General features: G+C 34.4%; 1 protein-coding gene across 1 annotated transcript in view; it reads left to right on the top strand.

Annotated features, from left to right (window-relative positions):
* LOC136040867 (proton-associated sugar transporter A-like) overlaps window positions 1-23,798 on the top strand; it is a 134,325-nt gene that overhangs the window by 90,853 nt on the left and 19,674 nt on the right. The window contains exons 6-9 of the mRNA XM_065725253.1: window positions 2,110-2,252; window positions 7,409-7,579; window positions 11,909-12,121; window positions 15,065-15,195. Coding sequence (XP_065581325.1) covers window positions 2,110-2,252; window positions 7,409-7,579; window positions 11,909-12,121; window positions 15,065-15,195 — 658 coding nt within the window. The remainder of the gene's footprint in view (window positions 1-2,109; window positions 2,253-7,408; window positions 7,580-11,908; window positions 12,122-15,064; window positions 15,196-23,798) is intronic.

Genomic DNA, 23,798 nt, shown 5'->3' on the forward strand with positions numbered 1-23,798 from the left:
AGACCACCAAAACAATGCAAACATTGATCATTGTTTCTGGAGGTGCCCACCCCCTTCAGCTACCCTTCTTAAAAAATTAAATACATATTTCACAAATAAGTTAAATCGTTGCCAAAGCTGTTACATATAAATATTCATAGCATGTTTATTATAGCCCCGTTCAATGTAGAATTTCGATCCCTCTCGACTGTATATCGTAGGTCCAAATATTAACACCGTTTATTGAAGAAATTGGTGATGAGAAAAAGATGCCCTAATAGGCTTTTCGTTAGCCGGACAAGGGTTGACAATCTTGCTGATATGGCTTGAAGAAAACCCTGTTTTAATTTTCGTTTTTAAGAAATGACAAAAAGCAAATCAATCGATGAAAGCCCGAGAATTTTTCTCTCAACAGAGTATTTGAAAACATGCTTTTAATTGGCTAATGAGACTGGTGATATGTATATGTAAAATGCCAAATGAAAACGAGGCTTAAACTTGATGGCAAAATATCTTTAGGATTGTTGCCATATTTTGCGCTAAGGATGGACTTGAGGTCATTGGCTGCGTCTAATCATAAAATTAAAACAACAAATTTTCTTCAAGCACAAGCAAAAAGCGACGTTTAAACTTAAAATAAGTTATAATTTACATGAAAAAGAAGGGGGCTAGGATGAATGGTCCTAACGAGAAACCCAGGGAGGGATGGCAAATAGCTTTTTTTGTGTGGAAATACTAAGAGGAGAAGTACATCATGCAATTACACCTAAAGCAGGAGGTAGGGAAGACTATGCTTCTTTGATAAATCGTGGACCAATCTATTCAGATCCAGTTTCTTTATCCTCTCTTTTTCAACGGTTATGATCATAGGATAACTGAGTCTGTCATTTCGAATCATCAATAACAAATAACACTTCATACACCTTAGTGCAGAGAGAGTCGTTCATTGCTAGGCATATTTACAGGCAAACTAGCATCATCAGTTTTAGCGCTGAAGAATAGAAAATTTGGAAGATGGACAAAATATTGAATCCTCGGAGAAGATCCATTTTTGAAAAATTCTTTTCGGGAAGATGAAACTTTCCAAAAGAAAGCCTGGATTGTATGATAGAGCCATTAACACCAGAAATCCCTTGATAATGACACACAACCATTTTTACTTTCAAAATTCGATAAAATCATAGCACGATGGGTCAAATGCAGAAAAAGCGTCGAGGAGAGGCAAATTTTGCACGAAACGCTTATCCTTCTTGCTCATAAGACGGTCAATTACCAACAAGTTCAAATGTTTATTAAGCTATCTGTTCTTGCATTTTCCAGGTGTCTAGTTTGAAAGAAAGTGGTTGAGACGAATGCAAATGGTTTAACTTTTCTTGCTTTGAGCTCTAGTTTCAGATTGTGACTGGTTTGATTTTTAGATATCGTGCAAAGACAAGAATTTGAATAAGTTACGGCATAAGTTGTTTCCTTTGCTACAATTCTAAGCTTTCATAATGTCTAATATGTCAAAGAAATTGGTGTTAGTGCCTTATAAATCAGCAAGCCTTCTGATTGAAGTTACTCTGATAAACAATTTATAATGACTAATAATCTTTCCAAAGATTATTAGTCTGTTGCAAAGACCAACAATCTATTGAAAAGTTGAGACAGAAGAGGCTGAGTTAATTTTTTTTCAGTAGTCCTTTTGGTTTGCATGGTGATCGAATTGCAAATGTTTAGCGAAATATTTCGAATAAAAACTCGGAAATCTTTTAAGTTGTTTACTAGGCCACAGCTACCTCTGCAACCATGACATTCTAATATCTCTATTGAAACTCTTTTGAATGGGCTTACCAGCGTTGCAGATTGAATATGTCTCATTGCCAAGTTAAAGGAGTTACAGAATGTTTTTTTCTTTATATTATATCTCCATTTTGTTATCTGTTAAGTCGTCCCCCTTTCTAAGTGTTTCATTTTGTTTTCTGTTGGTTCACTGCCAATCTTAATTTGCCACGCGTAGGTGCTATTGCTCTATTGATACTGTATAAAAAAAGCAAATATATTAACTATTGACTATATCTATTTTACTTGTGCCATAAATATCTGTTATTTGAAAAACTATCGCAGTTCATTAAATATTCCAAACTCTAGGGTATATTTTTGGGGGCCACGTCAGAGCTGTATTTACAATCATTACTGCCATATTTATTACATGTGTACTGAGCACATTGTACAGCTTTCAAGAAATTCCACTAGATGACCTTAATGATGCAGCTGAAGAAAACATGCAAGGGGTAAGTTTAATACTAAATACTATTCTTCTTGGCTTAGATGTTAGGCGTATTTTCACTATTTTTTCTATGATTTTCAATTTTATTCGCCGGTCTTTTATGTCGGTTTTTTCTGTTAGAATGACAGATTGGATACTATTTGGCAGAACAACTCGGCAAAATAGTGGCCGAAAATCCAAAAAAAAATAAATTTTGGTGTCAAGAAGTACAACAAACGGGTTGGCTTTTTGTACTGATTCCAAATATATAAAAAAATTCATTAAGTTTGATGTTACCAATTAAATACTATGAGCTTGAGAAAATTTGCAAATTTTCAAAAAAGAAAGAGAAAACCCCCCAAAAATTCTACAAATCTTATTGAAAACCACACCATAAGATTCAGCATATCAGATAACCCTCTTGTTGAGGTTTGAAATTTCTATCTGCTAAAATGTAGAATTCTTTTTTTTTTATCGCCAGAAGAAATATCACCGATGTATGTTATTTTCTTGTTTTTTGTTTTTATTGTTTTTTTTCCAGGGGCTACCGTAAAAAAAAAACAACAACTAATAGTCCTAAAAAACAGAGAGGGCTCGTTTAAACAGAAATTAAAAGTTGCAGTGCCCTATTAAAAATGGACGACCAAAAGAGTTGAATGGCCATTAGCCCCTTACCCACACCCTTTTCCCCCAAAGAAATCTGATTAAATTTAAAATATAGTCATTTTGTTCAGTACAGTCAAAGAAATATTTCAGGTTTTGATGTTGCCTGTAAGTTTTTTTCTGGGGGGGGGATGCATTTTTGTTGGGAGTAATTCTCCCCGGAGGGTTTTTCCGTGGGAGAAAACTTCCGTTAGGGATGGGAAGATTCTTGTGAAAAATTCTCCACGGAGAAAAATTTCTGGTGTGATTTAAAAAAAAACATCCGAAACTAAATAAAACAAGTCCTTTATCAAGTGAAAGTAGTGAGGATCTTCCAGACAGAATACTTTTTTGGAAATCATCAGTGGGGGAGGATTTCAGTGGCCATGGAATTGTCCTGTGGTATTTTTTATGGGGGGATATTTTCGATGGGAGGGATATTCCATAGAGGAATCCCTGGGAAGTATTTTCGGCGTAAGGGGATTATGGATATCATGGCATTATTTTAGAAGAGATCAGAAATTAAATATATAAAAAATAATGTTTTTTCAACCAAAAATAAAGAGCAAAATCAATATTTAAACCAATCAGAAATTATTTCATATATGAAGGAGACTACCCCGTTCTCGATCCCTCGGTCTTTGTGCTTAAGTTTGATGGTATTTCCAAATCCTTCAAGAACAACTCCTGAACATAAAGGAAGAAAACGATCAAAAATGGGGTTTTTGAAGGCCAAAAGAAAATTGTGAAGAGAACACAGAAAGCGAATATTTTGAGAGAACAACCGCCTCTCTTCTTCAGCACGAACAAAATAAATAGAAACGAGGAAAATGCCAAAAAAACAAAAACAGAGATAATAAAATAATAACATATATAAAGTTAAATGAAATTCAAAGAAAGACCAAAAAATTATAAGAATTAAAATCAATCGCCTAACAACAATAAAGTGACTTTTTCGCCAATATCCACGATTGGCTCTAAATAAAATTACATTAAAAAAACTAGTTTTTTTTTAACTGAAAGTAAGGAGCGACTTTAAAACTTACAACGAACAGAAATTACTCCGTATATGAAATGGATTGTCCCCTCCGCAATCCCTCGCTCTTTACGCTAAAGCTTTTAATTGTTTTAAAAAGCAGAATTGTGGCAAAGAGTCAAACTTTAGCGTAAAGAGCGAGGGATTGCGGAGGGGACAATCCATTTCATATACGGAGTAATTTCTGTTCGTTTTAAGTTTTAAAGTCGCTCCTTACTTTCAGTTAAAAAAAACTAGTTTTTTTTATGTAATTTCTGAACGTTTTTGAGTTAATGCATGTTTGATTTTGACTCTCCACACGTAAATTATTAAAATGAAATTTGCATATTAATTCCATTTTGGCTAAATGGCTTTCTCTTAGTTTTGATCAGACGATTTTGAGAAATAAGGGATGGGGAAGGAGGCCTAATTGCCATGCAATTTTTCGGTTATATAAAAAGGCAACTATTAATTTTAATTTTTAACGAATTTTTTTATTAGCAAAAAATATACGTAACTTTAGAATTAACTTACGTAACAAACTTTTATATTCTTTAATTTTTATTATGTATATGAGGGGGTTTGTACCCTCGTTAATACCTCGTTCTTTACACTAAATCGTAAGTTTTGTCCCAATTCTTTAAGAATGACCCCTGAATCAGAAAGGCCGGAGAACAAATAGTTGAAATTACTAAAAATATTATAGCATAAAGAGCGAGGTATTTATCTCCTCCTAAATACCTCTCTCTTTATGCTAAAGCATTTTTAGAGCCCTTCATATGCGTAATAATCTCCGCTCGTTTTAAGTTTCAATGCTATTCTTTTCTTTCAATTGAAAAAAAACTTTTCCATGTTTATTTTTTCATTGTTTTTTTTTTATAGTAATTTTAGAAAATCCTGCGCCCTTTTCATTGAATTTCTGTTCCCCCATGACATGTTTCTCCAAGGAAAGATCCTCCCACATAGCCCCCTCCCCTCAATCCCCACCCCCAAAACCAAAAGAAATCCCACTGAAAACGACTGCACACTTCCCAATAACCATTATTATATGTAAACACTGGTCAAAGTTTGTAACTTGCAGCCCCTCCCCCAGGGACTGTGGGGGAGTAAGTCATTCCCAAAGACCTAATTATTAAGGTTTTTGACTATGCGGAAAAAAATGGCTATCTCAAAATTTTGATCTGTCGACTTTGGAGAAAAAATGAGCGTGGGAGGGGGCCTAGGTGCCCTCCAATTTTTTCGGTCACTTAAAAAGGGCACTAGAACTTTTCATTTCCGTTAGAATGAGCCCTCTTGCGACATTCTAGTACCACTTGGTCGATATGATGACCCCTGGGGGAAAGAAAAAAAAAACGAAAAAAAAACAAACAAATAAACACGCACCCGTGATTTGTCTTCTGGCAAAAAATACGAAATTCCACATTTTTGTAGATAGGAGGTTGAAAATTTTGCTATAGGGTTCTCCGAAACGCCGAATGCGATGGTGTGATTTTCGTTAAGATTCTGTGACTTTTAAGGGGTGTTTTTCCCTATTTTCTAAAATAAATTAAATTGTTTCAGGCTCGTAACTTTTGATGACAAAGACTAAATTTGATGGAACTTATATATTTAAAATCAGCATAAAAATCTGATTCTTTTGATGTATATTTTAGCATCAAAATTCCGTTTTTAGAATTTCGTTTACTATTGAGCCTGGTCGCTCCTTACTACAGTTCGTTACCACGAACTGTTTGAAAAGAAAATAATTCAGTATTTCGGGGCTTATGACAGTATTACTCCTTTGCGGAAGTTAGGCTCAAAATTGGAAAAGGATTATATTTTTCTCTGGGCCCCTTCCACCTCTTAGTTCGTTTATTTTCCCGTTGGTTTTCACCTGTTTTCGCTTTATAGTTGTGTTATATCTTAGCAGTTCTTTCATTAGTTGAGTTATGGTTGTGGTATATATGTTTTATCGCTCGTATAGTTATGTTATTTTCAAATTATACTCCATAATAGAGAGGCTCCGAACACCCAGCATTGTATATTAAGCTCTGAATTTGACGTTTTTTTCTAACGTGACCAGATTCGTCCTGCGCCTGCGCCCTTTTCATGAATCTTTCTTCCCCCATGACATATTTCTCCTAGGAAAGATCCTCCCACATAGCCCCCTCCCCTCAACCCTACCCCCAAAACAAAAAAAATCCCCCTGAAAACGTCTGTACACTTCCCATTAACCATTATTATATGTAAACACTGGTCGAAGTTTGTAACTTGCAGCCCCTCCCCCAGGAACTGTGGAGGAGTAAGTCATTTCGACTATGCTGAACAAAATGACTATCTCAAAATTTTGATCCGTTGACTTTGGGAATAAAATGAGCGTGGGCGGGGGACTAGATGCCCTCCAATTTTTTCGGTCACTTAAAAAGGGCACTAGAACTTTTCATTTATGTTAGAATGAGCCCTCTTGGGACATTCTAGGACCACGTGGTCGATACGATGACCCCTGGGGAAAAAAAAAAAAAAACAAATAAACACGCACCCGTGATTTGTCTTCTGGCAAAAAATAAAAAATTCCACATTTTTGTAGATAGGAGCTTGAAACTTCTACAGTAGGGTTCTATGATACGCTGAATCTGATGGTGTCATTTTCGTTAAGATCCTACGATTTTTAGGGGGTGTTTCCCCCTATTTTCCTAAATAAGGCAAATTTTCTCAGGCTCGTAACTTTTGATGGGTAAGACTAAATTTGATGAAACTTATATATTTAAAATCAGCATTAAAATGCGATTCTTTTGATGTAGCTATTGATATCAAAATTCAATTTTTTAGAGTTTTGGTTACTATTGAGCCGGATCGCTCCTTACTACAGTTCGTTACCACGAACTGTTTGAAAAAATATGAACTGCGACGACCGATACATACTAACAAACAACTCTAAATATTCACTTTCTGTTTTCTACAGCATTTTCGCTTGGCCTTTAAAAGCCCCATTTTTGATCGCTTTTTTTCTTTATGTTATGGTAGGCCAATGTGGTATAAGAAATTATCCAGGACTCGTGAAACACAAGGAAATTTCATTGGAGTAAGAAGGTCGTTTTTGAAATGCTGAAAAAATTAGCATAAAGAGCAAGGAAATTAGGGAGGAGGAGCCTATTTGAGATACAGAATTATTTATATTCGCTTTAAGTTTTAATATTGCTCCTTACTTTCGGCTAAATTCGGCTAAATTCAATTCACATTTAATTATTCATAGAAAAGGTCCAGATCAGACAGAAAAGGTCTAATTTTATATTCCATATAAAATAGTTTAAATATTTTTGTACCTGGAATTGATCAGGTAAAGGAAAATAATATTAAAATTAGACAATCAAAATGTTGTCACCTATTCGCAGAATCAAAATAAATGCACATAGAAGAAACGTCACCACTGGGCTCTTATTACTTTGTCGGTGTTAGAAACAAAACAAAAACTGATCATAAAGTGTGCCTCTCTACCATGGGCCTGCCAGACTGCCTTCAAATTATCTGTGTTTCTTACTTTTCAGGAAAAACAGCAATACACGAAACTGTCTGCAGAAGATGGGCTCTTATCCGAAGACACGAAAACCTATGGTAGCACTAAAGATACCTGTAAAGTAGCAGATATCAACGGAATTGTTACCGATGGTTTTGTCACTAAATGCGAAGAAGATTCATCACTTCAACAAATAGAAGAGGTATTAGGCCTACTATAAAATGTGGCACCTAAGTTGCTTTACTATTTTAAATGGAATATTCCTTTTCAAAAATTATTTTTTATTTTATTATATAGGGCAAAAAAAATGAAATTATTAAATTAAGCTTAAAAGTTAAATATTGACTTTATAAAGCCTTTTCAAGAACATGGTTCTTTTGTAGATATGTCTTAAAACTAGACGAGGCCATTCACTACATACACCTGGGAAAGTAGCATTGGGGATGACACAACCACATCCTTGACTGCGACTCGTGATGGCGTCACGTGATTGCGTCGCTTCATTGCATTGGGTTACGTGACCTTTTCAAATACTTTTATACATAAACCAAATAGTATTTGAATATTTTGACGATGTAATGAAAACAAATTAATAAATTGCATTCATTTACACAAAGAAATTACATTTTAAAATGTTAGAGAGACTTATATGCCACTCTTCTCGTGGTACATATAGAGGGGCAAATACAGAGGTACGGAGAAGGGGTATGAATTTATCCATGTTCACCAGATGCTGAATTAGTATCACAGAAGCTCTAAAACACCATGGCACACCTTTTTATCTTCTGTCACGTTTTGAACACGAATAATTGATTTTATTTTATTTTCAGAATTGAAATTTGAGAAAGTAATCACCTTAATATTATATGGAAAACACACCCACTCAGTGTAGTTGAACCTTTTTATCTTTTGTCACGTTTTGAACACGATTAATTGATTTTATTTTATTTTCAGAATTGAAATTTGAGAAAGTAATCACCTTAATATTATATAGAAAACATACCCACCCAGTGTAGTTGACTGACTGGTGTATGCGAGACTCAAATAGTGTTCAAATGAACTTATATAATAATAATAATAATTTATTTTGGACGCACTACAAAAAATCAAAGCGGAGTATCAATAAAAGAAACAAAACAAACACTACACAAAACAGAAAAAAACAAGAAACTAAAGCAAACGAGTAAGGCCTCTGTGGGCGGGCTGATACTTATAACTAGACTGGGGTATTTTGCCAGCAAGCTCTGTGAGCTTCGACCCAATATCCGGGAAATTATAAACATATATGAGACTCCTATTCCTATACCATGGAGGAAGATACAATTAGGGGCCTGAGCGACCATTTGAAGATAATACAGATTGCCTTGGCCATATATTAGCTTTTTGATAATATGTACTTTCTTCATCAAACAATTAAAAAAGCAAATTTCTTGAAAAGTAGAAAAAGATTTTTAAATGCTTTTCTTCTTAATTTATAATTTTTTTCTTTCGGGACTATAATCCTCTTCATTTTTTTTGATGATACAGATATATCTATATATTCAGTCGCCGAAATTATAATTTCTGTATGTTTATTTATATGTTATATATTCATCTATACGTTCTATACTTCCAATTTTGTTTTTTTGAATTTTTGAGCACTTAGAAAGAATGTGAAATTGATTAGACAAGATTTTCAATAACTAAAAAGTGAAAAATCTTATCTAATCGTTGCTCAAGCAAGATGGTGTAAATAGAATGTCTTTCATTTGGATGGATTTCCAGTATTACTGAGTAAATTCAGAGAAAGATAATTTAATGAACACAGAGGAATTTTGGAGCAATTTTTTGAATAGCCACAATTTTGCTTAGGAAAAGAATTTAACGACAACCCTCATTCCCCTCTAGGCGGTAAATTGAATCCAAGACTTTGAAGTTGCATAAGTAGGCAGAGTACATAGTTATTTGGTAGATGTTCAACAAAATCTCCTGTTGAATGTTTTAATGACATGAATTTTACGATACTCTCTTTCTTCATAGGTTAACTCGAACCTGAACCATAAAAGGCTATTCAGAGAAGCCTGATATGACTTTCGACAGTGTTTTTAAGCCAACAACTCATTATTGTAGATGTCCTGGCCACAAAAATTTAGCCCCCCCCTTCCTCTATTATATGCAGAAGCGAGAATTCTCTGGATCCCGAAAAACAACAAGTAGAATATTAATTCCTACCTTCAACTAAGTTTTATGTATTGTAAAAATTAATTTTGATATGGGTTATAATTCCAAAATTAAAGGTTCCTTCTTTATCCACAGGGGATAATCAGGTAGGTTACAAACCTCCCAGAGAAAATATTGGAACAATTATGTTAGTTTCACTTTTCACCAAATTTCCCTACATCCATATATAAACTTTTTTTGAATTTATTTTTTTATTTTTTTTTATTCAGACTTGTCTCTTCTGGTGGACTTTCTGTCAGCAAAAATTTCTGAAATTGCTCTCTTCTGGCGAATTTGGAATGTGTCAGATTAAAAATAAAACAGAGCTCAGACCTTAACCGTGCCTTCCAACTTAGTTTGATTAGGATGTGGTATGTTCTTCTTGTACACATGCCGAAGACACAAATTTAAGGACCCTCTCCTCCACCCCTCATCCACACCAAAATGAATGGAGGCTCCGATATCACACAATTTGAAAGACAAGATAGAACAGTACCTTCTGCTTCCTTGATTTTTTACAGGTGTTCAAGTCACTAAGGAGCAATTCAGTTACTATAGTAGCCTCCAAAAACCTGCTTTAACTCTGGACTTAAGTTATTTTTGAGAGGGTTTTTTGAAAAACGAGGCTTCTTCGAAAGGTGTTGCTTTTCTTACCTAAACTGTTTTATAAAATTTTTTAAACATGAAATATAGTGTCTTTTTTACTAAAGTAAAACAGTTCAAAATAGGGATGATACCTTTTTATTGACAGTGAATAGATATAAAATTATTTATATCTATTCTGATAAAACTCTGATGATGAACACTGTATATGTGTTCAAAATATCCAGTTAAATAATTTTATATCTATTCACTGTCAATAAAAAAGTATCATCCCTATTTTGAACTGTTTTACTTTCGTCATGGAAAGGCAGTGTGGTCTTCAAAGTTATCTACGTCTGTTTTACTCAGAAAACCAGGAAAACTTTGGGTTCTATGCTAAGGGACGAGTTCTTTCATGTTGATGGTTTTAGTTTATTTCTAGTTTTAACATGTCAGAGGATATATCCCATTTTGGATGATAAGGGATGTGCACGTTTTCAGCGGTGTGCTTAAAAGTTAGCTATTACAAGATAGCGTAGTTGACATTTTATGAAAGTTTATTGTCTTTTTCGAAATATGAAACTGCAGTTCAAAGATAAACAGTTCAAACTTGACATTCCTATAGGGAAAGTTTGAAACCTGTTAGTATAAGTTACAATTACTATTTCATTTTTTTGCCTTTAAGCTTGATTTGTGCTTTCTTACACGGTCTTTGTACTGCTTGTTGAAAGTGTAAGTAATTCGTGAGTATAGTCATTATCAAATTAAAACAGCAAGTTCTTTTCTACTGAAAGTGAAGAGCAACATTAAAAATTAAAACAATTTTCTTCTGTATTAGGGGGGCTACCCTCTTCTGTATATCTCGGTCTTCGTGCTAAAATTTTGTAATACTTTTAAAAACGATTCTGATTCTAATTAAACGCCTGTTGAGTTTCAGGAATCGCTCTTAAAGATTTTGGATAACTGGTCCAGCCTTGGGGTAAGGACTCGGGCATAGAAGAGAGGGTAGTCCCTCCTCGTATGCAAAATAATTTCTGTTCATTTTAAGTCTGAATGTTGCTCCTTACTTTCAGTTCAAAAACTGCTTTTTGTTTAATTTCTGATTTTTGTTCAAATAATCCAAAGAAATCAACCTTCCCCTCCATGGAAAATACCCACCCATCCCCTATCCCGCAAAAAAATTCTCCATAGAAAGATCCTGCAACGTAAAATCATCCCCCCAGGAAATTACACCAGAACAATTACATCCTCGCTGCAAATCCCACAAGAAAATTTCTTTCGAAGAATTCTGCCCGGAAAGATACTCCATAGTATACTTACATAATAGAAAACTTGTTTTTTTTTCTAATTTCTGATTCTTTTCCAGGTCATGTTGGAATCCCCACTGTGCGGAAAATTCTTCCTGAACCCCCTACCCCCAAATAGTGATTCTTTTCTCCCGCAAAAATTGCCATGGAAAATTTCTGCTGATGATAATACCACCATGGAAAATTTCTCCTGGTAATAGTACCGCCATGGAAAATTTCTCCCGTGGGAAATATTCCAACGTTAAAATCGCCCAGAGAATTCCAATCTCCGCTGAAATTCCGACTCCATTGACCGACCACATCATTCTCGTACTTCCTTTATTTTTGTATCACGACCGTCTGCTATGGAATCATTTTCCTTCCTCTCTTCACTGTCGATATACCCCTCGAGCTAATCCCTTGTCGTTTTTCACTTTGTATCTGTGATTGTGTATTGTTTTTAGGTACCCCCAGACGGTGGTGTACTTTCTGAAGAAGCAGAAAATGTCCGAGAAGGTCACATTAGCTTTAAAGAATATATGCTGTCTATTTTATATATGCCTGGTAGTATGAGAATACTCTGTCTAACAAATTTGTTTTGTTGGATGTCCCTGGTTTGTTACTCACTGTACTTCACCGATTTCGTTGGAGAAGCTGTTTTCAATGGGGACCCATCGGTAAGTCTTATGATTGCCACTGGCCTGTTAGTGCTCTATTCAATTACAGAACTAAAGACAAAAAAAGGCAAAGACTAAATGACCGGATATTTTTTCAGAGACTATTTTAAGTTTGTTTTCTAAATCAAAACGACCATCTAGTCACATTATTAAGCTGTCTTGTTGATAATGTAGCTAAGAACAGTTCTCTGTTATGTCCTTCTTGAGTTTCCTGCTTTTGTCAGTGCCAAGTCTCCCAAAAATTAAAACTAATTCCTTATAATCCTGTCTTTCTCTAGCTCGCTTTGTCAAGTCCTAAGTGTTCTTAGCTATTAATAATAGTAATAATAACAATAATAATTTATTTATTTCCTATATATACATAGATTTACACAGAAAAGTATAAGAAATAAATGAAAAGAAATGGAAAACTACAAAATAACACTCTTGAGGAAAAGAATGATAATAAAAAGCTCAGTGAGAACTACTGAGAACTACAAAAGAACAAAATTTATTAGTTTATAAGAACTAATAAAATAGTTAAAAATACTCATTTTAGCTCATGAAAAGGCAATGAATAGCCCATAATGTATCGACGATAAATAGCTCATTAAGACTCATAATAAATAGCTCAGTTATGTTAAGACTGTAATGACGATAGTCAAACAAGACATTTAAGGGAAAAATTGATCCTGCTTTCTCTAGATCGCCTAAGCAACCGATCGTATTGTTGATACAATTTTAAAGTGATATTAAATTCATCATATTATCAGGTAATGTATCAATTTCTGACCCATAGTGGGATTCCAAGAAAATATTTGCGAAACCAGATAAAGTACACGCGGATTAGCTTTTTTATCAAATTAGATTATCGATTTGGTCTTTCCTGCATCTTGAAAACATATCCGCCAAAAAAAAATGCTTCTTTTGTGATAAACATAGGGAATGAACTGTTTAACATCATTTGGATAAAAAACAAAAACGTGTGCGTCTATTCACTAAATATCATGCCTAAAGCTGTACTCAAACAATATCTATCATTTTAACTTCTTAGATATACTTTATTTTTTTAACACCTTCTGTCTTGGTCACGTTTTTCTACATGTGTAGCTTAAGAAAATGAAAAGAAACCTAGCATTTGGCTGGTATGAACTTATAGACTTGCAAATTCTCCAAATATATTGGCACTGATTCATCATGTGATCTTGTATTTTTTTTTTTCAATTCTAAGAATTGTTTTTAAAGCATTTTTTTTAGCTAGATGTCGTACCTAGCATTTTTAAGTTGTTTTTCTTTCAAAATCCCACTCCTACTAACTGATTGCCTGATGAGAGCATAATCACTTGAACCAGAACTTTCCTCGCTGACAGCTGGGTATAACCGTGGATTGGTAATTTATATACTTGTCCTTCTTGTAGTTGATAAAAAAATTCCACTATAATCTTAGTCCAGAAAAAACTATGCCTAAACAATGTTAGGATCAAACTTTATTAATACTGCTAAGATATTAAACTATTCTTCACAAAGATTTTTTTTTGAGAATGTTAATGCATATTTCACTTATCTTTTTATTCTGGAAGTATCAAAACACACAAAAAATTTGCATCAAAAACGGTGATACGCCAGTTCAAATTTGCGACCACCAAACAGTTCCAAACATCTGAATCCTATACTAAGCAGTGCTGTAGGTCAATTTTGGTTGGCACTGATAGCAAGGATCCCCTGGGTATTATGCTTAATTTACCAACAGGCCCAGATTTAAAAAAAAGGGCGGCTAAGCCTGGGCCAAGGTTAGGAGAACAAATTAGCACTGAGTGATTCACCTTAGAAAAAACTGGTCTGATGTGATTTGTTGTCAAAGTGCCAGGTCTACTCTACTCCCACGCTGCCCATTCACTGAAAGTTATTTAAAACAACACAAGAATTCCATGGCCACTAATAAACTGTCTGATGTTTCTCAAGAATGGCCAGTGGGAGGTCGGCATCACCTCTCTCTTTCATTGCTTTGGGCTCATCAGTTGCATTCTGTTCAGTATTTCTACTATCCCTGAGCTTCCAGGAATTTCATCAAAAACCTAACAAAACAGATCAGCAAAAACGTTTGGACCTAGAAGCATCAAAGCTTTAAATCCTACCATGCTTACCTAACGCTACAAACAAGATACTGCAAAATGCTGCGAATAATATACCAGTATTGAATGGCATTTCTTGTAATAAAATGTTGTATTCTACACATTTGAATTTTTTATTTCAAATTAGAGGAATGTTCAGTTTTTTTTTTTAATTGATTTTATCGTTAAGTTTATCAGTTTGAATTTCTTTGTTTCTCACTCGTAAGTACTACTACAGACATCTACAATTCAAAAAACTAGATATGTGGTTTGGCTAGTGATACTAAGTTGATAATAATTTTGCAAATTTATGAATAATTTCATTATATAGATAAATAAATTGGCTATGTGGTATCTATAGCTATGATATTTAAAAGGTTTCATTTAGCAGCCTTCCTATGCTTCCTTTATTCTTTCCTACTTTTTTGAGGTTTTCAAATTGCGAGCTTCCTTCAAATAATGGTTGTTACTCTGAATTTTGAAAAAAATTCACATGCTTTTTCCATTTGTATTATTAAAACTAAACTGTTCTTGATAATATATTAGGATGTCTTGATAAAAATTAAGGAGTAATTGAAAATTTTAGGGGGCCTTCTTCAGGAAATTAAGAAAGATATTCCTAAGGAAATTTAAGAAAATCTAAAGATATTTGAGGAAAGTAAGGAGGCCACTAGAATCTAAGTTAAATTGAATACTTTTTACAGTCAATTGATAAGACTCTCTATAACCTTTTCCCTCTTTTCCAGAGTTAAAAATAATTTTTTCCACAAAGTGTTGCCTTGTTTGATTTCTTGGAGTATTTTAGCAACTTTATTATACACGGAATTATTAAATACAACCTTTGAAATTTCAGGCTCCCGAAGGTTCGACAAAACACACCCTATATGAAGAAGGCGTTCGTTTTGGCTGCTGGGGAATGGCTATGTACTCCCTTTCGTGCTCACTGTACTCCTGTATAATAGAAAAACTTGTCAAAAGATTCAAGTATGTACTTAATTCAAGTAATGTAGGGTTAGAAGTTTTGGCAAGTGAATAGATGGCTCTGGGGCTAAATTTTACGGATAGTGATTATTCCATCATTTTTCCGTTGCCTGTAAACAAAATAACAGCAATAGAGAGTAGAAAAAATGGCCCTTACATTTAAAAAGACTCTTCCTAAGAGTAGAAAGATAAACATTGACACAAAACAAGCGCCACAGCAGCAGAAAACAGAATGGATTCAAAGGTAAAAGTTCTGGGAGTTCGGCAGAATTTTTGGTATTGATCGTCTCGTATCCATAATTTAACACAAAAGAAAAATGTTTGACAAAGCTTACTGTATTTAGATTATGGTAGCTTAGATTACAGGAGACAATAATAATTTAAAAGAAAACACTAGAATAATTCAACACATGGCTCTTCTGCAAAAATCTGTGGGGTCCTGTTTCAACGGATTTATGACCTTTTTAGATCGCTGTAGTGGCCAGAAATGTCAATATGCCAGTTAAGAAAAAAAAAACTATGTAGCCAATTTCGAAGCCGGGCCATGAGAGTTGGCATGTGATAGGCTTGTATATATTGGTTTTCGTTGTAAGTAAAGACTTTTGTTGAAAATTTGTTACCTTTTAAGATCGTTTAGTGACCGGAGATGTCAAGACGCCAGTTAAGGAAAAGAAAGCTATGTGCCCGTTTTTTAAGCCGGGCTCCGGCACTCGGCACGTGGTAAGTTTGTATGTATTGATTCTCTTTGTAAGTAGTAACTTCCAAATGAGTCAACTTTGTTTGCTACTCATGCCTTGGAAAAATGGAGGGCTTCCCGGGAACACATAGAACGTTGAAGAGTCCCAATGAGTTGTAATCAATAGTAGCGTAGTCTTTGGCATCTTTGTAGATTTGTACAGGGTGTCGCACCAAATTTTGTTGGCTTTGAAGATTGTAATGGCTTTTTTCTTCCAACGTAATATTTTTTTCTTCTTCAATTTCATTTTTGACTCGATATATATATATATATATATATATATATATATATATATATATATATATAACCCCAACACTTATATATATATATATATATATATATATATATATATAAGATACTAGCTGTTGGGGTGGAGCTTCGCGCCACCCCAACACCTAGTTGGTGGGGGCACTTCGCGCCCCCCCCCCCAAGCCCCCCCGCGCGTGTAAGTCGTTACGCGCCATATTAGTTACGCGCCATTGTAGTTGTGTCCCTATGTCCCACCTGTGAATATAGATATATATATATATATATATATATATATATATATATATATATATATATATATATATATATATAAATATATATATATGTTTTTAACTACGTAAAACTTGCGAATATACAACATTCTTTGTTGTCCCATTGTCTGTGCATATAAATAGATTGTCAGGTTTACCGACTCTTGAACATGCAACACATAATGGTCCATGGGAAAACAATCCGTATTCAGATCTATACTTCATGATTCTAATGATTGCCCTTGAGCTTTGTTGATGGTGATTGCTAATCGACGATTCCCTGTGTCGCCGTCGTCATTTATATATCCCAGTGTGCCCCCCGGTGTCCCGGTCGTCATTTATATTCCATGTGTTCCGGTCGTCATTTATGTCCCGGTGTCCCAGTCTGTGAATTCTCTTTGATGGTCCCGGGCGTCATTGATATTCCTTGTGTCCCGTTGTCCCGATCGTCATTCGTGTCCCGGTGTCCCAGTCTGTATATACATTCGTTTTTGAATTGGTCTTTTTTTTAGGTTTTAGTTTTCTGCCTTTTTTTTAGTTTTTTTTTAGTTATACCTCATGATTCTAATGATTGCCCTTGTGCTTTGTTGATGGTGGTTGCTAATCGAACATTCTCTGTGTCCCCATCGTCATATATATATCCCCCTGTGCCCCCCGGCGTCCCCGTTGTAGTTGTGTCCCTGTGTCCCGGTCGTCATTTATATTCCCTGTGTCCCGGTCGTCATTTGTATTCCAGTGTCTCAGTCTGTATATACATTCGTTTTTGAAATGGTAAATGATGAAATAAATTTTTGTATTTTTCCCCTTTTTTCTTTTTAGTTTTTTTTTGGTTTTTACATTTTTTAGGTTTTTTAGTTTTTTTTCTTTTTTCTTTTTATTTTTTTTTATTTTTATTTTTTTAGTTTTGTTTTTCTCCTTTATTTTTCTTTTTGTTTCCTTTTTTTATTTTTTTTTTATTTTTTAGTTTTTTTAGTTTTTTAGCTTTTTTAGTTTTTTTATTAGTTTTTAGTTTGTTTTTTTCTTTTTAGTTTTTTTGTAGTTTTTACCTTTTTTTTTAGTTTTTTTTTTACTTATGTCCTGGTCGTCATTTGTGATGGTTTGTTGACGGTGTTTTGTTGATGGTGATTGCTAATTGAACATTCCTTGTGTCCCGGTCGCTTTCTCTTTGAGTGTCCCGGTCGTCATTTATATTCCCTATGTGCCGGTGTCCTGGTCGTCATTTGTGTCCCAATGTAATTTCGTCAGTCGAAAACATGACGTCAGCCGACATAGAAACATGACGTCACCTGATCCACAGACAGACAGACAGACAACTTATTTTATATATATATATATATATATATATATATATATATATATATATATATATATATATATATATATATATATATATACATATATATATATATATATATATATATATATATATATATATATATATATATATATATATATATATATATATATATATATTATATATATATATATGCCTAGAGGACAACTGAAAAATCTAGACCATCAGACGTGACAAGACCGATCCGAGCAGCTATGGCAAGGGTTATCGAAAAAATCTAAAGTAATGATAAAAGAAAATGAATAACAAATAAATACAGTCAGAATACTTCCACCAGCAACAATTACAACAAGTCAAAAACAAAAGCGAAGAACAAAGAAATATACAGTTTGAAGAGAAGCGGCAGCAAGAATTAAAACTACTCAAATACAAAAATGAAGAACAAAGAAATATAGGGCTAAAAATATGCCAATATGAGAGGACAAGGAAATATGCGGTAAAAAGTTAAGCGACAAGGACAGTTACAAGCAATCACGAAAAAGCAAGTATCAGAACTTTTCATAAATGGAGTGAAAAACAAAGAATTGTGCTGTTAAAAGACAAGCGACAACAAAAATCTGAACGATTCAAAAACTAAAGTGAAGAAAGAAATATTACGTTAGAAGAACAAAGCCATCAACAAAGCCTTTGACGCCATTGAACAAAGCCTTTGACGCCATCAAAATGTGGTATTAAATCCAGTCTAATCTATAAAGATGACATAGATAACGCAACTGTTAATTACAAGTCATTGGGACCCTCTAACGTTCTATATGCTACCTGGGTAACTCTTCATTTTCAAAAGGAACGAGTAGCAAATAAAGGTGACTCATTTGGAGGTGGCCACGTACAAAGAAAATCAATATATACAAGCTTACCTCGTGTCGAGGGCCGGCTTCGAAATCGGCTACATAGTTTTTTTTCTTAACTGACATCGACAGTTTTGGCCACTCAAACGATCTAAAAAGGTAAAAACTTTCCAACAAAACCCTCAAGGGTTTATGTGCTCCCTGGGAAGCCTTCTATTTTCCCCAAGGAAGCAGTAGCAAACAAATCTGACTGATCTGGAGGTTGCTACTTGCAACGAGAATATACAAGCCTATCACATGCCGAGTGCTGAGTTCCGGCTTCGAAATCGGTTGCATAATTTTATTTCTTCTTAAAACTGGCACTTCTGGCCACAAGAACGATCTAAATAGGTCACAACTTTAAGAAAGTATTGGCGTTTTTCCCAGGGTGGCTGTACCGAATCTGTCGTGAACCGTTTTGACATCAAGGAAAGGCTCAAATTGTCTGCGATTAGAAAATAAACAACAATGAAAGCCTATATATAGAAGTTTGCCACATGCCGAGTGCCGGGGCCCGGTGGCTCTATAGCATAAAAAAGAAAGAAAAACAGTTCAAAATAGGGATGAAACCTTTTTATTTACAGTGAATAGATATAAAATTATTTAACTGGATATTTCGAACACATATACAGTGTTCATCATCAGCAGTAAAACTGCTAATGATAAAAGAAACATGCTGATGAAAGAAACATGACAGAATAAACACCAGTAAGCTAAAAGGTTTAAATTTTCTGCGGTTAGAAGACAAACTACAATGAGAATCAAGGTATAGAAGCCTGTCGCATGGCGAGTGCCGGGAACTGGCACGGAAGCCGCCAGGCTCCAGGTACTATATATAGTATATATATATATATATATATATATATATATATATATATATATATATATATATATATATATATATATATATATATATATATATATATACTTACTCCCTGTATAAACGAGCAATAATTCTATATGCATCTATGAATGTATGTATTGTTTCTCGAAAACGACTCCTATACATTTTCGGGAAAATTTGCATCCTGGGATATTCTGGCCTAAGAAAATGATCTAGATAGGTCATAGATTTAGAAAATTTGTGAAAAGCCTTAATTTTGAAGAAAAATATTTATGTGAGTGATTTAAAATTATAATCAAGTAGTTGCAGGCATCAAGCCATGGCTAATTAGAGAAAAATTGGAGACAGATAGTCCGAGTGAGTGAGAGGCAAATCTGGCATAAACTCTTATTAGGATTGTACAAAGATGATGTAATTTCATTTGTTGATACATAAGTCTATCTATCATCCGTCTCTACATCATTCCTCGAACAGAACTATGGTAGATAGTCATAAAATTAAGGTGTGAAAGATTGGATTGATTTTCGGTTCAATATTGCAATTACGTTGTCACACTTGTTAAACTTAAATGTAAAAAATGAAGATTTTTATGAATGGAGAAGTTTATATTAAATTGCTTAAAAAGCCAAAAACTGGTAATTGCACAAATATTTGCATATATTTTGACAAGGGATTACAACAATTCAAAGATCTAAAAAAAAGAAAACCGAAAGTTTGAAGCTTAGTGCATATCGCTATTAGAAATCGGACTTTCTGTATATAATATCTTTGAATAGATGTTAGTTTGAAAAGATATTTAACTGCGTAAAGAGACAAATAACTGGTAATTGCAAAAATATTTATATGTAGTTTAACAAGGGAATACAACAATACAAAAATCTTAAAAGAAGACAAAGAGTTTGAAGCTTAGCAAAAATCGTTGTTAGAGAAACATCATTACCAAATTTCTCATCTTTTAAGTATAAGCTATTTCTTTTTAAGATATTGAAAGAAGTTAAAAATTTTACAAGTTCAGTTCAGAATCGCTAAAGTTATTATGTAAATTGCAAAAACATTTAAGTTTTCTGGGCAATAATTTTAATGTTTTTACTTCAAATTAAAAAAAAAACTCGAAAATTCAAAATTAGTTATTTTTTTGGTTAGATAAAATCGACTCACTAGGTGATTAAACTTACAGGTTTGAACGCAACCAGTTAAATAATATCAGTAGGAAGGCCCAAAAAACAAAATTTGCAATTATTACAAATGATAATTCTCTATTTTGACAAGGGACAACAATTCAAAATCCTTAAAAAAGAAAACCAAAAGTTTCAAGCTTAGTACATATTGTTGTTAGAAATTGGACTAGCTTCAATAATCTGATATCTTTGAAAAGAATCAGTATGAAAATGCACTGAATTGTGTAAAGAGCAAAAAACCGGTAATTGCAAAAATATTTGTATATATTTTAATAATGGATCAAAACAACTCAAAAACCTTAAAAAAACATCTTGAACGCAACCAGTTATTTAATGTCAGTAGGAAGGCCCAAAAATGAAAATTTGCAATCATAGACAGAACGATTGTAAAGAACGATGCCTAAGTAAGAGCCTAAGTAAAGATCGATATGGCCCGATATCGATATCGCCCATTTTAAGATTCAGAGCAATCTGAGGGTGGATGCCCCCTCCTCCACACACAAACACTTTGTATTTTCCCGAAAGGCATCTGATAGAATTTTGAGATGGCCAATCGATATTGTAGAAACGACGAAAAAAAGCTCATTTGATTGGAAATTGAAAGGGCTAGTGCCCTCTTTAATAGTCAAAAGTGATTGGATGGCAACAAAACCCTCATCCCTCCCACACCCACCTTTCCCCCAAACATATCCAATCAAAATTTTGAGAAACCATTTTACTAATCGTAATTGAAAGGTCCAGAAATTATATCTTTGAGGGTGACAACCCCCCACAGCCCTCAGGGCAAGGGTTATAGGTTATACCATGGGGCATATAAGGTATATATAGGAAGGGTGATAGTAAAAACTCAGAAATATGCCCATTTGATTGGAAATCAGATGCTCTAGTGCCCTTTTTAAGATTCCGAGTGATCAGTGGGTGGAACCCCCCCGTATCTCATATTTTCCCGAAATGAATCTGACTTTTTGAGATGGCCCTTTGTTGTCGCAGAAACTTCGAAGAGAGCTCTTTCCATTGGAAAATGAAAGGGCTAGTGCTCTTTTTAATTGTGGAAAGTCATTGGAGGGCAAATAACCACCCTCCCATGCCCACCATTTCTTCCAATCCATCTAATCCAAATTTTTAGATAGTCATTTTGTTCAATGTAATTGAAAGGTCCAGAAATTATATCTTTGAGGATGACAACCTCCCCAGAGCCCTCAGTGCAAGGGTCGTAAGTTATGCCGTGGAGGCAAATAAGGTATATATATAGAAAGGATGAAGATCGTATAAACTCCGGAGGGTAATTTTTGGATTGGTAATCAGAAGCTCTAGTGTACTTTTTAAGATTGTAAGTGTGATTGGAGGGTGGATACCCCCCCCCACACCTTGTATTTTCCCGAAATGCATGTGATAAAATCTTGTGATTGCCATTTGTTGTCGAAGGAACTTTCAAAATAGCTTATTCGATTGGAAATTGAAAGAAGTAGTGCTTGTTTTAATAGTCGAAAGTGACTAGAGGGCAACTAACCCCCTTCCTCTTCCAACATTTCTCAAAACACACCAAATCAAAATTTTGAGATAGTCATTTTGTTCAACATAGTTGGAAAGACTGGAATTTATGTTATTGAGACTGAAGCCCCACAGCCTTTAGGGCAAGGTAAGGTATGCCCTTAGGGCATATAAGTTGTATATAGAGAGGGTGATCGTATAAACTTCGGAGGGGGCTCGTTCGACTGGTAATCAGAAGTTCTAGTGCCCCTTTTAAGATTCAGAGTGATTGCAGGGTGGATAGCCCCCAACCCTGAAACGCTGTATTTTCCCGGAATGCATCTGATAGAAATTCGGAGATGGCCATTTGTTGTAGTTGAGAGTTCAAAAAGAGCTCATTCAATGGGAATTTCAAAGACCCTGTACTCTTCTTAATAGTTGAAAGCCGTTGAAGGGCAACCAACTCGCCTCCATCGCCAACCATTTCCTCAAACATACCTAATCAAAAGTTTGAGATAGCCATTTTGTTAAACGTAGTTGAAACATCCGGAAATTATGTCTTTGGGGATAACAACCCCAGTACAGCCCCCAGGGCAAGGGTTATAAGTTATGCCCTGTTGGCATATAAGGTATACATAGAAAGCGTGGTCGTATAAACTTTGAAGAGTGCTCATTGGGCTGGTGATCAGAAGTGTGCATCCAGTGAAAATTTTGAGACAGCCATTTTATTCAGGATGGTAGAACGGTCCAGCAACTATTTCTTTATGAATATTAGGCAAGTTAACCCTCCACAATTATCCTATTGGCCCATCATGCTTTAGAACTAAATGTTACTTTAAGATAAATCAAAAGGTATTGTGTTAAATGGTTGCAAATAAGACACTTCAGCAATATATCGAGAACGACTGGGGGTATTAAGTTGAAACTTTTGGGATAGTACTTCTGCTATTACAACTTAAATAAATAAAAAGAGTTTAAGTGTTCTGAGGTTGTCAAAGAGCATAGATAGAATCTTTTGGGAATGATTTTAAGTTTGATTTTTCAGGTCAACTTCCGAAGTCATAAAACTAGATTAAAAAATACTGTTTGTATCAGGATTAGAAATTGCTGAAAAAGCAACCCGTACTATGGATTTTTATAACCTTTAGTTTTCTTTTTTAAGGTTTTTGAATTGTTGTAATTCCTTGTCAAAATATAAACACATATTTTTGCAATTACCAGCCGCCGGGCCCCAACACTCGGCAAACAGCAGGCTTTTATATATGGTTTCTCATTTTCGCTTGTCTTCTAACCACAGACAATTTGAGACAATTCGCTGTCTTTTCCTACTGAGTCTTTTCTAGGATATTTGATTATTAAAGCAAGTCTAATTTTTAACATCAAACTAACCTTCAAACTTTTGGTTTTCTTTTTTAAGGTTTTTGAATTGTTATAATCTCGTGTTAAGATATACAATAATGTTTTTCTAATTACCAGCCGCCGGGCCCCTACACTCGGCACCCGGCAGGCTTCTATATATGTATTCTCAATATTGGTTGTCTTTTAACTGCAGGCAATTTGCTATCTTTTCATACTGTAGTCTTTTCAAAGATATTTGAAAAGAATTAAATACAAATATTTTTGTAATTATCAGTTTTTTGCTCTTTACACAATGTCATGTCTTCTCATACGTTGTCTGT

The sequence above is a fragment of the Artemia franciscana genome, chromosome 21 (assembly GCF_032884065.1).
Source record: "Artemia franciscana chromosome 21, ASM3288406v1, whole genome shotgun sequence".
Taxonomy (NCBI): Eukaryota; Metazoa; Arthropoda; class Branchiopoda; order Anostraca; family Artemiidae; genus Artemia; species Artemia franciscana.